At 37.4% G+C, this 17,169-nt stretch overlaps 2 protein-coding genes and 1 non-coding gene across 5 annotated transcripts; 2 read left to right on the forward strand and 1 right to left on the reverse strand.

Moving 5' to 3' along the window:
* Positions 1-200: 200 nt before the first annotated feature.
* On the reverse strand, positions 201-881 carry LOC112519984. The gene has a single exon (XM_025128290.1). It carries the CDS (start codon positions 879-881, stop codon positions 201-203), a length of 681 nt encoding a protein of 226 aa, XP_024984058.1.
* A 1,205-nt stretch (positions 882-2,086) lies between these two features.
* On the forward strand, positions 2,087-2,193 carry LOC112520563. The gene has a single exon (XR_003070034.1). It is a non-coding gene; the product is annotated as a small nucleolar RNA R71 (small nucleolar RNA).
* Positions 2,194-7,811: 5,618 nt separating this feature from the next.
* LOC112520245 (pentatricopeptide repeat-containing protein At4g20740) lies at positions 7,812-12,222 on the forward strand. 3 transcript variants are annotated; one of them, XR_003069969.1, is made up of 3 exons: positions 7,812-10,283; positions 10,732-10,877; positions 11,556-12,222. XR_003069969.1 is itself a non-coding variant. In XM_025128543.1 (2 exons), the coding sequence occupies exon 1, from the start codon at positions 8,104-8,106 to the stop codon at positions 10,267-10,269; it is 2,166 nt and encodes a 721-aa protein (XP_024984311.1). In that variant the 5' UTR covers positions 7,812-8,103; the 3' UTR covers positions 10,270-10,283; positions 11,556-12,222. The 3 variants fall into 3 exon arrangements, 2 of the variants coding, with proteins under 2 accessions (XP_024984311.1, XP_024984313.1); XM_025128543.1 differs by lacking the exon at positions 10,732-10,877; XM_025128545.1 differs by lacking the exon at positions 11,556-12,222 and having other exon boundaries at positions 10,732-10,934.
* Positions 12,223-17,169: the final 4,947 nt, after the last annotated feature.

A 17,169-nucleotide genomic window follows, 5' to 3' on the forward strand; every position in this document is an offset into this window, starting at 1 on the left:
CCAAAGGTTTTCTTATGGTCTTTCAGCAAATCTACTAACCTTTCTTCTTGTTAACTACTTAAGTTGGAAGAAATAATCACGGGCAATTTTTCTCCCTCCATAAGATATGCATACTTAAGATGTGAAGGCAGTGGCTTTAACTCCAAGTCGGGTGCTTCTATAATGGACGGGGTTTGGGTTGGTATATCTTTAAAATCTAACTATTCAAAGGCAGCTATGTCCTCAAGTAAGTCTTCTTCACAAATGTCTTCTGCCATGCCCACAATGTCTCCACTGTGGACACAGTCGATCAAACTTAGATCTAAATCTTCACCTACTGAGTAAATAGATGAACAGTCTTCAATTTTCCCATTGAACTTAAGAGTTTTAAACACATTGAAAGTCACCTGCTGGTCGTTCACTCTTATGGTCAACTCTCCCTTTTGTACGTCAATCAATGTTCTACCCGTAGCAAGAAAGGGTCTTCCTAAGATGATCGGAACATTCCTATCGGCTTCATAATCTAACACTAGAAAGTCGGCTGGAAAGATGAATTTGTCCACTTTTACCAAAATGTCTTCAATTTTTCCTTTTGGATATGCCAAGGACCTATCCGCTAGTTGCAAAGTCATGGTGGTAGGTCGAACTTCCCCAACTCCCAACTGATTAAAAATGGACAAAGACATGAGATTTATACTTGCCCCAAGGTCACACAAGGCATGACCTACTTCTTTTCCTCCAATTAAACACGGGATGGTGAAACTTCTCCGGTCTTTTAATTTTGGGGGAATTTTGCAAGTAAAAAGGGCATTACATTCCTTTGTCAAAGACACGGTCTCAAATTCACTCAGTCTTCTCTTTTTATTGAGTATGTCTTTCAAAAATTTAACATAGCTAGGCATTTGCTCGAGAGCTTCTACCAAAGGTATGTTAATGTGGAGTTGCTTAAAGATGTCCAAGAACTTCTTAAATTATACATCCACAGTTTTTGCTTTCATCCTACTTGGGAAAGGTAAATCTCTCAGATCTAAATATGTTGGACCGATCTTTTTCTGTTGGGGTGTGGGTAGTTTCTGCCTATTGTGAGCAGTGTCAGGTGGAGACTGGGTGGTGCTGGAACTGGGCAGGCTGCTGTTTCTGAAATATAAACTGGATTTTGTGTTACTTCAGTTGTAGAAAACATAACTGGAAATTTCGATGTGTCAAAAGAATGTGAAGTATTTTCTTGACAAATCGGCTCACTAGGTGTTTCCTTTGTGTTACTAGGGTCTCCCAAGTTCTTATCACTTCTTAAAGTCACGGCCTTGACATATTCTTTGGGTGTCTCCGTGTCACTAGGCACAGTTCCTTGAGGTCTATTTTTGATATCTGCGGCAAATTGGCCGAGTTGGTCTCGAAGTTCCTCAAGGTGGCATTGGTTTGGTTTATAATACCTTTAAGTAAAGATTCGAGTGAACCATTACCCTCCGATGCATTTTGTTGCCTAGGTGCATGTGATTGTGAAGATTGCCCATTTTGGTACACGTGATGATTACCTTGCATGTGATGACCACCTTGATGCAATCCCGGGGGATTCGAGGGTCGGTTTTGGACTTGAGTTGCCCCGGGGGGTTGAAGTCCAGGATTTTCGGCCCATGAAAAATTCGGATGATTTCTCCAATTTGGATTGTACGTAGGATAAAATGGGCTATTTCTTGTATGGTTTCCAACATAATTTACCGAAACGGGATTTCCGGGGCAAAACTCATAAGAATGATTTTCACCACAAAAAACACAAGATCCAGTTATGGAAGAATTGGACATTATGGATTGCACTTGACTCTTTTCCCCATTCAAATTTAAATTGTTTTTAACCAAATTAGTTAAAGCAACAATTTGGGCATTCAAAGAAGAAATGGCATCAAGCTCATGAATGCCCGAGGCAAATTTAGAAACAACAGCACGAGGGTTAGACCATTCAATATTATTATTAGAAATTCATTCCAAAATATCATACCCCTCGTTATAGGTTTTAGCTATGAAAGCGCTATCGGCCGTTGCATCAAGAATGATTTTAGCGGCACTAGAAAGTCCATTTTAAAAGGTTTCCAATTAAATACAATGGGGGATTCCATGATGAGGACACTTCCGTAGAAGATCCTTGAATCTCTCCCATGCATCCAATACCGCTTCATCTTCTTCTTGGCGAAACGTCATAATTTCATTTCTAATTTTTACATTCCTCGTCGGAGGAAAGTATTTTTTTTAGAAATTTTTCCGCCAAATCATTCCAAGTAAGGATCGAGTTTGGTGGTTGAGAATTTAGCCATGCTCTAGCTCTATCCTTCAATGTATAAAGGAAAAGCGTCAAACGTAAGGCCTCTTGTGTAACTCCAGGAATTTTAAAATGATCCGTCATTTCTATAAAAGATTTCAAATGAGAGTGCGGATCTTCCGAAAAAATCCCTCAAACTAACCCATAGCGGAAATCATTTGAAACATTACCGGCTTGGGTTCAAAAGGTGTTGCTGTCATTTTGGGCCTACTAATTCCCGAGGCCGATTGACCAAATTCGGGTGTTGCGTAGTCCCGTATGCCTCTACTTTTGTCATCGGCAATATTAACCGTGGCTTCCCGAGGAGGTGGATTATCCCTCATGGTACGATTTAAAGTGGGATTTCGCCGATTGTTTCTACCTCTTCTTCGACTCCTAATGGTTCTTTCTAACTCAAGATCAAGAGGTAAAAGATCACCGTGTTGTAGCCGTGGCATACAACACAGGAACAACGATTGAAACAAATGAACAGGCTCAAATGAAAATCAATATCTCAGGATAAAAATCACACCACTCCCCGTTAGCGGCGCCAAAAACTTGATGTGCTAAAATCCTAAGTGTGCACACAGTGGGCACAAAGTCCCCAAAATGGTGGTGCAAGTGCACACCGACACTATGATCGCTTCAAGTAATAGAGTGTATAGTACCAAGATCATTTCCACAGGGACTGGACTTACTGAGAATCAGAGAGTTTCATGAACTTCTTGAACATGTTTCGGTTTTAAGAAAATAGTTGAGTTTTGTTTGTGCAGAGCTTAGAAATACAAAATAAACCTTTGAAATTAAAAGATGGGTATGGGTGTAAGTTTCCCTTAAGAAAATTGCAGGAACAGTTTGGTCAGAAACTCATGGGACTTCTATAAGAACTCCGATCTCTCGAAAGTGAATTCTTATATACTGTGCCCACAAAGTGCCCACAAAGCGTCCAATTTTACCAATCTTAAACTTGCCGAATTAGCTAGTAGATAAAAAGATATCTGGTTCCACTAGCCTGAAGATTTATACTCAAATCTCTTTGTAGCATAAACTCGACTAATATCTGAACAAAAGCTAAAAACATGCAAAACCCGCATCTCTGCGTGATTATCAAAGACTCTCAAATCTTTGTGCATCATMTATGCCGTATTTCAGATCCGCCCATCTCTGGATCAAGGATCTAATATTAACACTTCAAAGTGATCAGCTTATCTGTGTTGAGCTTAAGTCCCGACTTAAATGACCAAGCTTAAGAWTCAATAAAATTGGCAACACCCAAGTGTGCCTTCAAATTCTTAAGTTTGACTCACACCCACACCCAAAGGGGTGCTTAGCTCATAATAAAATTAGAAAACATAGAGGAAACAGAAGAAGAAAAATGCATAAGAAATACTTGAAGTGAAAATAACACTTAAACTGTTGCCCACTGTGAGCATACAATGCATTGTGGCGAGAATTAAAGACTAAGTACGAAAATAAAATTAAATGCAGAAATTAAACTTGCTTTACTGCTCTAGAGCTTGAGAGAGTGCTCCAAGGCTGCTTAGCTGAATTGTTGATGGATTGATTGTCTTCCAAGTGAGAGAAAAGCTTCAATATATAGTGAAAAATTGAGAGCCGGACAAACTCTTCGCCCAAAGGAAGAAAGTCTTCATTGACTAGAGGGTAAAGACCCCCCATCACTTCTTGTCTACTTTCCAGGCCTTGTCACCTTTTTTGAAAGGTTGAAAAGGGTAAAGTTACCTAACCCTTAAATTAAGGAAAAGGTAATTAAGCCTTTTTTTATTAAAATAATGGTAGGGTTACTTTTAAGACATTTTTTAATCCAACAAGGCCCATTCTTCTAAATAATTCAAGAATTTTGGATCTGACTTCAGAGTTAAATCCTTTTAATACCCAGGAGAGCCAGTATTTGAATTTTGTCCAAATCCGTCTTGAGGAAAATATGTCATAGGAAGAATGTGAGCAGAAAGTGGGCATTATACTAACATCAATGGTTTTTCAGAAAATAATCAAATTCTTGACCTTTCATCACCTCTTAACATATTTTGGACCAAAAATACAAGATAGGAACAAAATGGGTACAAAAGACACAATAAAATAGGGATATTGAACAACAAATAACTCTCACAAATTGAGAGTTATCAGCCTACCCCTCTAGGTAGCACCTCAAGGCTCATTAGTCTTAATGCCTACCCCTCCGGATAGCACCTCAAGACTCAATAATATTAGTGCCTACTCTATAGAGTTTCTTATCACCAGAATCTCATTCTGCTTGCCCTCCGTCCATCCACAACCCCTTCAACATTGGGTCAGTATCAACAAGTATAGAAAACTCATACTATACAACTTGAACATGCTAAATAACTCCATATGCATTCATCTTTCATATACATAACACCATGTGCATAAAACGTCTGTTACCATGAATACCATACTATTTAGCACACGTATACCAACAAGGATCAATAAGCTCAAACAATGCCAAGACTACACACATGCCAAATACGACCTACTCATATGCCTATCGATCCATTGCATTACAACTCCAAACTACATGACTCCAATTTGAATGATCAACACATTCAAAACATGTAATCTCAATTAATATGCAATGTACTCAAAACCCATTCATATATCCCTATTGAACCATTTTTGTGGAACAAAGTTCCATAACACATGTGAACCAATTTCAAACCAACAGAACCTCCAACTTACTTGACTACTCCATGAATGTCAACAAAATTCAATACAAATATATTTACTTCATATTTATGCAATTTCATTTATCAAAATGGGAATATATCCTAAAAATCCTATTTATTTGAACCAACCCTCAAAATTCATGCTCTAATGATTTGTATCTCCAAATGTCTCACAACCCCAAATATACATATTTTCAAGGTTTTATGAAATCAATTGTACCAAGGATGCATACATACCAAATAAACACCAAGATTTGACATATCACAAAGAACGCATGTACAACTTCAAAATAGACATTTTGACATGAATATAGTTTTTATAAAGTGACTTGAAACTCGTATTGTTAGGGAGGTTAAACCTAGTTTCCAAACCCAAGATCGAGCTTCCAAAGTGAAGACTTGAGATCCACATGCAACATCTCCAAGAAATCTTCTCAACATCAACCACGCTAAAATATACCAAACATTAATACAAACTTCAAATCCAACAAAACCCCAAACATAGATCTCAAAATACTCAAAATAGCTTACATTTTCAAACTTGAAGGATCTAAGCTAAATACTTATGTGGAGCTTCCCGATCCTCAAACTGCACATGCAGAGTTCTAAAAATCGACTCCCAAGCTCCAAAATCTCCGAACTAGAGAGATAATGGTGGAGGAGAAGGTTTGGTGTTAATAAATGAGGAAGAAAACCTCAAAATTGTATATTTTTAGAGCTGACAGGCCTTAATGCGACTTTTCATGCAACTAAAGTCGCTCGGATTTCTGAAAAGTTGCACGAAAAGTCGCCCATATTCCAAAGTCGCGTGGAAAGTCGCATTGATCTATGTTCATCCGAATTTTTTGTTTCTCGACCGTTTTTCTTTTGATATAAACAACAGAATTATGGACGTTACATGATTGGTTATGATGATAGTTATTGGTAGCTATTTGAAGACACGCTTATAGTGTGATTGCCTATTTTGATTGGATTAGTGACGGAAAGAGAGGAAGGGGGTCTATTACTCTCAAAATGGTTAAAATAGTTTTCAAATATAAAATGACCAAAATGTCACGTATTTAACAGGAGTTAGTAACAAAAGATCATTAGACGAAGAGACTAAACAAAAGATTTGCTAAACGTTAGGAATGAACTTGAAGAGCTCCAAAAATCCTTATGTAAAGATTCCTAATCCTCAAACAACACTTGAAGAGCTCCAAAAATCGAATCCCAAGCTCCAAAATCGCTCGACTAGAGAGAGAATGGTGGAGGAGAAGGTTTGGTGTGAAGAAATGAGAACAAAACCTCGAAATCGGATCCTTTTAGAGCGGATAGGCCTTAATGCTACTTTTCTTCCAATTAAAGTTGCGGATTCCTTAAAAGTCACACGGAAAGTCGCCCACATTCCAAAGTCACGTGGAAAGTCACATTGATCTTTGTTCGCCTGATTTCTCTGTTCCTCGACCATTTTTCCGACCGTTTCTCGATTGTTTCTCTTTTAACAGAAACAATGAAATTGCAGGTGTTACATGATTGGTTGTGGTGATAGTTATTGACGGTTATTTGCAGACAAGCTCACTGTGGCAATTACCGGCTTTTGATTGGATCAGTGACAGAAAAAAGGGGAAGGGGTCCATTACTCCAAAAAAAGTTAAAATATTTTTAAAATATAAAATGACCAAAATGTCACTTACTTAAGTGGAGTTATCAAAGAAAGTAACGATCATTAGATAGAGAGACTAAACCAAAAGATTTGGCAAACGTTAGGAATGGAAAAATAATGAGATAAAAACCATTAAAATGGACAAATATCAGGAATTAAATTTGCAATTTTTAGTATAATATTTATGCATTGTAACTTAAATTTATTTCATAAAAGAGGTTCTAGAAGGACAAAATGTAAAAATTTTAAAACATAATATGTTAGGTTTAAACCATGGATGTATTACAAGGTAAATCGATCAAGGAATAAGGTCAGGAATCATGCTTTGGTGCATAACGGCTAGTTTGATCGGGTTTTATCTGAGCTTTCTAGGTCTTAAATCGGATCATATTTTCAACTAAAATATGTTAAAAATAAGTTCAATGTGCCTTTTTGGTCTGTGCTTGTAGGGTCAGGCTTTGGTACTAGAATTTTTTGTGTATCTCTAGGGTGACATGAAATGAAATAAAGTTCAATCTTTTGAATTATAAGTGCTTTGAGTCCGAATGCAAATAATGATAAATGATAATAATTATCTTTTATTATTTAAACTCCATATAGTATAATTATAACTTCAAAATAAAACCATACCCTCATCATTTCGGTTTGTTTGTACCCTTCGTCCTTGCTCAAAAAGAACATTAAGTCCATATGTTAAGTTGACGACCATTTTGATCATTTTGCCTTTTTATTAAAAAAAGTTAGTGTATAAATATGCATGTATGTGTACAAGCATTTAAAGCATTAAAAACCCTACCCTTCCCACCTTAACTTCCTCTTCCTCCCCTTAACCCACTTCCCATGAACCAAGAACAATCCTTGAGAACGTAAGCCGGTTAACGAAGTTTTCATTGTAAATAAGCTTTTCTGAACCAAAAAACCCACATCTTTTACTTAGTTTTGTATTCTCTTTAACTCTGTTGGTGACTAAATCTTGTGTGTGTTTGTGTCGTGCAAGCTTATGAGCTTTAAAATTTGATTAGTGATGCTCTAATTAGGTTATCGAATTTTTCTTAAATTAGCTAAAAGTAGCCTAAAAATTTGACTTATTAGGATCAACTAGACAGAAGTAAAACATTGGGTCCAACTCTTATTTGGTGTAAAGGTAATTAGGCTAGAAGAAGGAGACCTATCATGGGACAAACAGTTCATTACATATATATGATCATTTAGTTTGCAGCATAATTCAAGTTAGTGACGAAGGTGAAGTTTGAGTTCATTTGTTGGAAGCTAGAGAAGATGTTGGAGCAAACGGTGTGACGATCAAGTTTTTCTATGACTTAATCTGACCAAGTTGTTACGAATTTGTGTCAAACCCGTCTCTCTAGGTTATTTCCATCTTGTTAGAAACATTCATTTTGATCGTGTTTTTTGTAATTAAACGATCTCTACATTATAAAATCCTTCGAGATCGCTTAAGGCAGCCAGCATAATTAATAAAGCAAATGCCTCCCCAAGCTCCGCCGCCCACCACCGTACCCAGAAGGTTCAACTTTATCTATGGCCACCGGAAACCCACTCAGAATCGCCCCATTGTCCGCGGTGGCATTTTCTCCAATCGCCAAATCCTCTTCCCCAATCAAAATCATGAACAAGCCACCACCAATTTTGAACTCGAAAAATGGAACCCACAACAATCCGTCACCGCCCCACCACCACCACTTTCCCCATCGCAACATTTCTTCTCCGTTGCCCAAACGCTATCTCCCATCGCCCGTTACATCGTCGACTCCTTCCGGAAACACAAGCACTGGGGTCCGCCGGTCGTCGCCGACCTCAACAAACTCCGCCGTGTCACCCCGAAGCTCGTTGCGGAAGTATTAAAAGTACAATCAGATCCAAATATCTCCTCCAAATTCTTCCATTGGGCTGGTAAGCAGAAAGGGTATAAACATGATTTTGCTAGTTACAATGCCTTTTCTTATTGCTTGAATAGAAACAATCAGTTCCGGGCAGCCGATCAGGTGCCGGAGCTGATGAACATGCAAGGTAAGCCACCAACTGAGAAACAATTTGAAATCTTGATTAGGATGCATTCTGATGCTAATAGGGGTCTTAGGGTTTACTATGCGTATGAGAAAATGAAGAAATTTGGGGTGAAACCTCGAGTTTTCTTGTATAATAGGATCATGGATGCTCTTGTGAAAACGGATCACTTGGATTTATCTATGTCTGTTTACAATGATTTCAAGAATGATAAATTGGTGGAGGAAGGAATCACTTTCATGATTTTGGTAAAAGGATTATGTAAGGCTGGTAGAATTGAAGAAGCCCTCGAACTTCTTGGCCGGATGAGGAAATTGTGTAAACCAGATGTGTTTGCTTATACTGCAATGATCAAAATATTAGTTTCAGAGGGAAATTTAGATGGGTGTTTGAGGGTTTGGCAAGAAATGGAGAGCGACAAAGTCCAACCCGATGTTTTGGCTTACGCAACTCTTGTCATGGGATTATGCAAAGGAAATCGAGTGGAAAAGGGTTATGAGTTATTCAAGGAGATGAAAGAAAAATGTTATTTGATAGATAGGGCTATCTATGGATCGTTGATTGAAGGCTTTGTAAACGATCGAAAAGTTGGAGTGGCATGTGATTTGTTGAAGGATTTGATCGAGTCGGGATACAGAGCGGATTTAGTGATATATAATCATCTGATAAAAGGGTTATGCAACATGAAACATGTTACAAAGGCACATAAACTTTTCCAGGTTACAGTTGAAGAAGATCTCAGGCCCGACTTTGAGACTGTGAATCCGATGTTGTTTTCTTATGCAGAGTTGAGAAAATTTGATGAATTTTGCAAACTGCTTGTACAGATTCAGGGTTTAGGGTTTAGGGTCATGAATGATCTTGTGAAATTCTTCTCTCTAATGGTAGGGCAAGAGAGAGATGGAGCCGTAATAGCTTTAGAAGTGTTTAATAACCTGAAGCCGAAAGGTTATTGCACTGTTCCGATATACAATATTCTTATTGGGGCACTCCACAAGATCGGAGAGGTTAAAAAGGCATTAATGTTCTTCCACGAATTGAAGGAATCGAAGATGGAACCCAATTCTTGTACCTATAGCAATGCAATTTTGTGCTTTGTTGAAACCGGAGAGATTCATGAAGCATGTTCTTGCTACAATGAAATAAAAGAGATGTCTTCAATTCCGTCTATTGATGCTTATGTGTCATTGGTTAAAGGTCTCTGTAAAATTGGAGAAATTGATGATGCTTTCATGGTTGTTCGTGACTGTTTAGCGAATGTCACTAGTGGGCCCAGGGAGTTTAAGTATACTCTTAGAATTATTCATATTTGTAGATCGAATGATGCCAATAAAGTGATGGGTGTTATCAATGAGATGGTGGAAGATGGTTGTTCACCTGATGATGTTATATTTTGTGCGGTTATCGCTGGCATGTGCCGTTATGGAACTATTGAGGAGGGTAGAAAAGTTTTTTCAAGTATGAGAGAGTGCAAGATGCTAACGGAATCGGACTTGGTTGTTTATGACGATTTGCTAATTGACCATATGAAGAAGAAAACAGCCGACTTGGTGCTGTCTGGCTTGAAGTTTTTCAGGCTCGAGTCAAAGTTGAAAGCAAAGGGCTCTAATCTCTTGCCAAGCTAGAAATGTGAGATTAGGTATGTTAACATATATATATATATATATATATGTATGTATATGTATATTCATAGGGGAAGGTTTATTTAGGAACTTTACATATTTTGAGAACCAACAATTCATGAATTATTCACTATGAATATACCTAAATATTCATTAATATTATTTTCATTAATAACCGGTTCCGGTCCTAGAAAAAGCCAAAAATACCAACCAGTTCATAACTGCCGGTCCACAACTGGTTACTACCGGTCCCGGTCGGTTCCAGTCCCTCGCCGGTTCCGGTTACGGGCCTCCATCGGTTACGGGCCGGGCCGGGCCCATTTGGCCATCTCTAGTCATGATATTCATCATAAATAAATATGAATAATTGGTTCTCACGATTCTCAAAATATTTATGGTTTTTGAATGAACCTGCCTCTTGTTTCCTATAACTTGTGTGCTTACGTGGTGTTCTAAATTTAATAGAGAATATAAATTTCGGGAGAGATTTTGGTTGCGGGAGATTGTGCAAGTTATCCTTGGTGCTCTATAAGTTCATCGACTCGCAAGAAGTGCAACACTTTCCAGTTTTCATTCTTGGGATGGTTTTTACGTCAATAACACTTTCTATGGTATTCTTTTAAAAGTTAATTGTGCTTTATTTTGGTTAGAATTTGTGAAAGACTTAAACTTTAGGAGATAGTGAACTTTTATATTGGTGTTATAATCTCTGCCTCATACTGGAAGTCTTGAAACATCAGTAACTTTAACCATCTTCATTCATTCGATTTGGTTCAGAAATTTCAATCAGTAGACTTTGTAACTATTGAAGCTTTGAAACCGACCAGTAGAATGTTATGGTTTAGAATTGCAGCTCAGGTTACGACAGTTGAGTAACAAATTCAGAAAATTTGGGTTAGGGTTCGAGTCTTAATATTTTCACAATCAGAATGACTTGGTAGTTGGTACTTGGTACTAGTGTGTCAGAGTGGCATGGGGGTGGGGTTGCAGCATGGCTGCTGTGGTTTATTTTGTGGGCTAAGTTTGTATCGACAATAAATACCGTGAAAATGTGGTTCCTGGAAAGGCGTAATCTTGCGTAGTTGCAATTAAAATTTCTGTCTTTCAATGCGGTGTTTATTATATGATTTCTCATATTGCAATTTGAAACTCTTGTCGTCAAATGAGCAGAAGTTTTTGTGTAATCTGCTTTGTTGGTTTCAGAAGTAGACCAAAATTTGCTAATGATTATATGCAGAATTGTTAACAAACAAATTCTCAACTTGGATGTTTTTTCTTGTTGATTGCAGGAACATCTTAATGAGTAATGACTTCTTAAAGGCCGACGAGAACGTCATTTTTATCGAGAGATCTTTGGTCCGTCCACCAGGTACTTTTCTTCCTTGCTCTTGGTATAACATGTCAATGTCAGAAGGTTATGCATTTAAAAAAAATTGTTAAGACAATCATGCATATAAAAAAAATCTCTCAGAAGGTTATTATGATAAATAACCTTGCTTTTAGAGCTTGGACTTCTACCAAGATCCAATAATCATTTGGAAAAGATCGAATTAACATAACCATTGATCTTTAATTCTTATGCATTTCTTAAGATTTTCGTCTAAAACATATTTGGCCCACAAGTCGTGAGCCTTAGACCAAAACATATATTTTAGCAATAAAACTACAATTAGTTAATGGTGGTATGAAATAGTGATCAAGATTAGCAATAATTTATTTAGGTTGTATTCCTAATTAATGTTTGTGAACCATCTCACCACACCTTGTGGTTGTTGTCCTTTAATCGAAGAAGCACTTAGTGGGCCGATTCAAGAGATTTGGGCCACTTCTCAAATGGTCCATTCGAACTTAGGTGCAAAGAAAGATGAAGGAATACTAAATCTGAGTCAAGCTATTGATAGGTTGATGCTTAATTGGTTGATTGATTGACATCCTTCAAGCGTGACTGTTGGTGAATTAAAAGGATTGATTTTTTAAAGGATTCTTTTATTGTTCTTTTTCCTTTTATAATTATTTTTCTTTTTCCAAAATCATGCATATAAATAGGGTGGATCCATTGTATGAAGGACACAAATTATCATTGATAAAGTTTGCTTCTTATTTTGGTTTTCCAAAGGGCTTCTGAAGTTATCATGGATTTTTCCTTGTGGCATTCAAATTCCATTTCGATGGTTCATGATTCTATTATAATCTTTGGTTCGAGGTTTTGCTTCTTATACCTTTTTGTTCACGTTTCTGTGATAAACAGTGGGTCGTTTTGCTTCTTATACTTTTGGTTCATGTTTTAGTCATAAATGTTGGATTAGGGTTTGCTATTAGACTTTGAATCCTAGTTGTCTTGGGACCACTTCCCAATATCAACTGTCATTGAGGTCTTACATTATTTGGTATTATAGCCTTGGCTCTAAAATTAGGATTTTCTACCCCCATTACCTTTGTTTCTTTTGCACATATTACCTTGTTTTGTTGAGTATTCCTTAATTATTTGCTTCGTTTTCAATCTTGCACCTAGTTTGATGGTTCAATAAAGAACCGAAAAGAAGAGTTACGAGTGAAAAAAGGCAAGAGAGTGTGTGACTAATATTGATAAAAGCCAATTTAAGAGTGAAACTCATCCAAGTGCAAATACATGAGGGACTGATCAGAGGTTTATTCCTAACATTTGTATTTTGTTTCAAAGGTGTGTCTGCCAGCACATCAAACAAAGACAGAGTAGAGGGGCCTTTCTTTATGTTGCAAGCTGTGCAACAACAATTTGAACGCATGAATGTGGTGTTGGATGAGATTTGAGATTGGATAGATACGCAAGAGGCTGCAATTGCAACTTTGCGTAAGGTGCAGCCCCACAGAGCCCCAAATGCGAGGAGGCAAAAAAGAAAGGCACATGCGGACGAATTTGGGAGCGAGTGGGAAGATGAAGACAATCAATCCTTATTAAGTTGAGAGTTTTTCGAAGAGATCCAAGGTGGCAAAAGGGGATTGACAGAAACGTAGGGAACGTCAATATGAAGATACCAACCTTCCACGGGAAGAACGATCCTAAAGTGAGAAAAGATGGTGGAACAGATTTTTGAGTGCCACAACTACTCTGAGGAGAAAAAGCTAAAACTTGTTGTCATTGAGTTTACCAACTATGCCATTATATGGCGGGATCAACTTGTGGTGAATAGGAGGAGACTGATCATTTTTACCTTTACAGGGAGTTGAATCAGAAGTTGCAAAGTCTCACTCAAGGTTATCAGAGTGTGGATGACTATTACAATCGCTATGTTGAGACTAACCTGTAGGAGGATGGAGAAGCTACCATGGCAAGGGTTTTGAATGGGATGAATCGGGACATTGCCAACATGGTGGAATTCAGCACTACGTGGAGTTGGACGAAATGGTGCACATGGCATTAAAGGTGGAACAACTTAAAAGAAAAGGAACTCGTCTATCTCAAAATAGCATATTCTACTTAATTGAGGTCAAATGGGAAGAATGATGAACGAGCTGTTTTTAAGTCCAAAAGCAAACCCCTAGTCTAGGTACAGAAACAGGTGCTAATTTCCTTTCAATTGGGAGGTACCCGGATGACTCTGTGATACTCCAATGCATGCAGGACACATACTATTTGGCAGGTTGTGTAATTTGATAGGAACGTTATTTATGTCGGGTTCAAGAATAGGCATTCTTTTGTGTAAAAAGGGAATGAGTTAGACAAAATTGCGAGTCCAAGAGTTTGAAAAAAATAGATGACAGAGTAACGGAAAAGGAAAAGGAGTTGGAAAAGAAAGCAAGTCATGGGGAAAGTGAGCGGAAAATGTTTCAATGTTAACGAATCTTTGCGTAGTGTTGTCTCATTTTTACAGGAATATGAGGACGTGTTTTAATACTTTGGGTTCGGTCGATTTGGCAAACGGTTCTTTGTGAAATCTTGACAAGATGCAAGTCATTAGCGCACATTTTTTTTTTGATTAACCTGGATATCCAACCCGCTATGCGAGCCGATTAATCCCAGGACGATCACCTGCTTTGCAGATAGCCCGGAGTCATCGCATTTGAACCTCCGTGGCCACAAGGGGATTTTTATTCCTCCTTGGATTTGAACCTGGACCTCCTGGTACTTTTGACCTTTGGAGCCAAGCTCAAACCAATCAGACACCACTCTTGTGGTTTCATTAGCGCACTTTGGCATTCACGGGAGTTGGATGATGACCTTGAGGACATTTGTGAGAGGCTCTAGCATTTGGAGTGTCCATGGATCAGCTTTTTGTGAGGGTTTCTCGTTGATACGTGTTGAAGTTTGTTAGTCGATTAGCTAATAGTTAGATACTTACGTGGCTTCCTGTTTATTTCATTCTCCTTGTATAAATAATGAGACTCTGTATTATTTCTTATTCGAAATAACAACTTTTTCCCCTTCTCTCTCTATGTTCACGACTTTCTATTTTTCTATTCTTTCAAGTCTAAAATGGTATCAGAGCAAGGTTAAGCTTCATCATCTATTCTTTCATCACTGATTGATTCTTTTTCTCTTTTATTTGATTTCTTTCAATATCAATCATCTGATAATCTGATTCTTAATCAATGACGATGACTGAAAGCCCTAATTCTGTTTCGACTGGATCTTGAATCAACACTAGTGGAATTAACACCTTAACTTACTCAAATCCTTTGTTCTTGAGTCATACAGATAATCCAGGAGCAGTTATTGTATCACAAGTCTTCAATGGAAAAAGGTTTGGTGCTTGGAAACGTAGCAATGACATTAGCACTATCAGTTAAAAACAAATTAGGTTTTGTTACTAGCAGAACTAAGAAACATGCTAAGGATGATCCAAGCTATGAAGATTGGGAGAGATGCAACTCAATTGTGATTATGTGGATCTTGAATGCTGCTAGTCTAGAAATTTCAGAAAGCTTGATCTATCATACTTCTGCAAAAGCGATTTGGAATGAACTGCATCATATGTATGAGCAATCATATCTTGTTGTTGCTTTTCAATTGTAGAAAGAATTAAATCTCATATCGCAAGGGGCTGATTCTGTGACAACATATTACACCAAATTCAAACGAATTTGGGATGAATTTGCTTATGTAGATGAAATGCCTGATTGTAGYTRCACARCARGAGAAGCTTGGCTGAAACRTATGGACAGACAACAATTAGTTCAATTCTTGTTTGGCCTAAATGATAGTTATGCTTCAACAAGAGGAAGCATTTTACACAGGAAACCTACTCCTATTCTTGCAGAAGCATATGCAATTCTTATTCAAGAAGAGCAACAACGAGCAGTCACAGCCCCGATGAAGTTGAATATTGACAGTGTAGCAATGCATGTCAAGAATAATCAGAACAGATTTGTTGCTAACAATGAAACGAGAAAAACTTTGATCTGCAATTATTGCAAGAAGAAGGGGCACACTAAATCATAATGATATAGGCTGAATGGTTTTCCAGAGCATTTCAAGTTTACGAACTCAAGAAAATCTGCTGGTAATGTTACCATTGGAGATGAAATTAATATGAAGGATTTGGCTGGTGGAAACACAGAATTATCGAGCAAATATTACAATCAGTTGATGAGCTTTCTAAAGCAATGCAAGGTTGTTGATTCAACTCCTACTTTTGGAAAACCTGAAGAATTTGAAAATTCTTTCACAAAAGTTGTTAATGGCTTTGCAGCATGTGCAGGTAATTCAACTTTGACTTATTTTCTTTCAAAGTTGTGGATAATAGGTTTTGGGGCATCTGATTATATGTGTAGCCATTATTCCATGTTCACTTCAATCACAAAACTATCTAAACCTCATAAAGTCTCTTTACCTAATGGTAATGTTTTGTTTGTTGAATATGTAGGAACTGTGTCTCTTTCGTCTTGGTTATGTCTTTCTCAAGTCTTGTTTGTTCCTACATTTCATTGTAATCTTTTATCGGTCACTAAATGCACTGCTTAACATCAAGCTCGTCTTATTTATCTTATATGGATTGTTGTATGCATGACTCTCTCACCATGAAGCTCTTGGCACTTGATAAAAGAAAGGGAGGCTTGTATTTTTTGAATCCTGAAGATCTCAGACATAGGTTTTTTTTATGTTCATTCTGTTTCAAATCATGTTGTTTCTAATCCGTTTGATAAACTTTGTTCCTTATGGCATTTACATTTTGGTCATATTTCAGTGAATAAACTCGGACAATTGAATCTTGTTTCTTCTAAATGTAACAAGAATATGTTTCATTCATGTGTTACTTGTCATAAAGCTAAACAACATCGATTGCCATTTCCTGAGCGCCATACTAAATCTGTTGATAGTTTTGATCTTGTTCATGTTGATGTTTGGGGTCCTTTTCATACTCCAACATATGATGGTCATAAATACTTCCTCACTATTGTTGATGATCATAGTCGTACCACTTGGATATATTTACTAAGTCACAAAGGGTCAGCCTTCTCATTTATTCAATCATTTGTTCAAACTCAGTTTCAAAAACCATCCAAATCATTCATTCCGATAATGCAAAGGAATTAGGAAGTAGTCAAGAAGGGAAGACCTTATATACTTCTGATAAGCATGGTTTATTGCATTCTTAAAGTACCTATTTCTTATGTTTATTAGGTAGATTTTCATAGTTTATCCCAACCTTGAGTCATTTTTACTTCTTTATTTTCCATTTATTATGTTTGGAGCTAATTATGATGATGAATCTGTTTTTACAATAACTTGGAGTAGATAACATTTCTTTGACTCATTGCACTGCACTGTGATGCTGCAGCATTCCAACAGCATCGCCCGACTGCATTATGGCTTTTTGGAAAAGTGCTTATTGATTAAGCCGTGTCTTGGATAGAGGTCTGAGCTGAAGAAGCTCTCGTTTTGGACTATTAACAGCTGGTGAAATGATGTGGAGAAGACCCTTG

Source organism: Cynara cardunculus (genome assembly GCF_001531365.2).
Source record: "Cynara cardunculus var. scolymus isolate 2C chromosome LG 10, CcrdV1, whole genome shotgun sequence".
In the NCBI taxonomy this organism is placed as follows: Eukaryota; Viridiplantae; Streptophyta; class Magnoliopsida; order Asterales; family Asteraceae; genus Cynara; species Cynara cardunculus.

Coding starts and splice junctions, on each gene's coding strand:
- LOC112519984 (XM_025128290.1), bottom strand. CDS start 881: ATGCCTAGCTATGTTAAATTTTTGAAAGACATACTCAATAAAAAGAGA.
- LOC112520245 (XM_025128543.1), top strand. CDS start 8,104: ATGCCTCCCCAAGCTCCGCCGCCCACCACCGTACCCAGAAGGTTCAAC.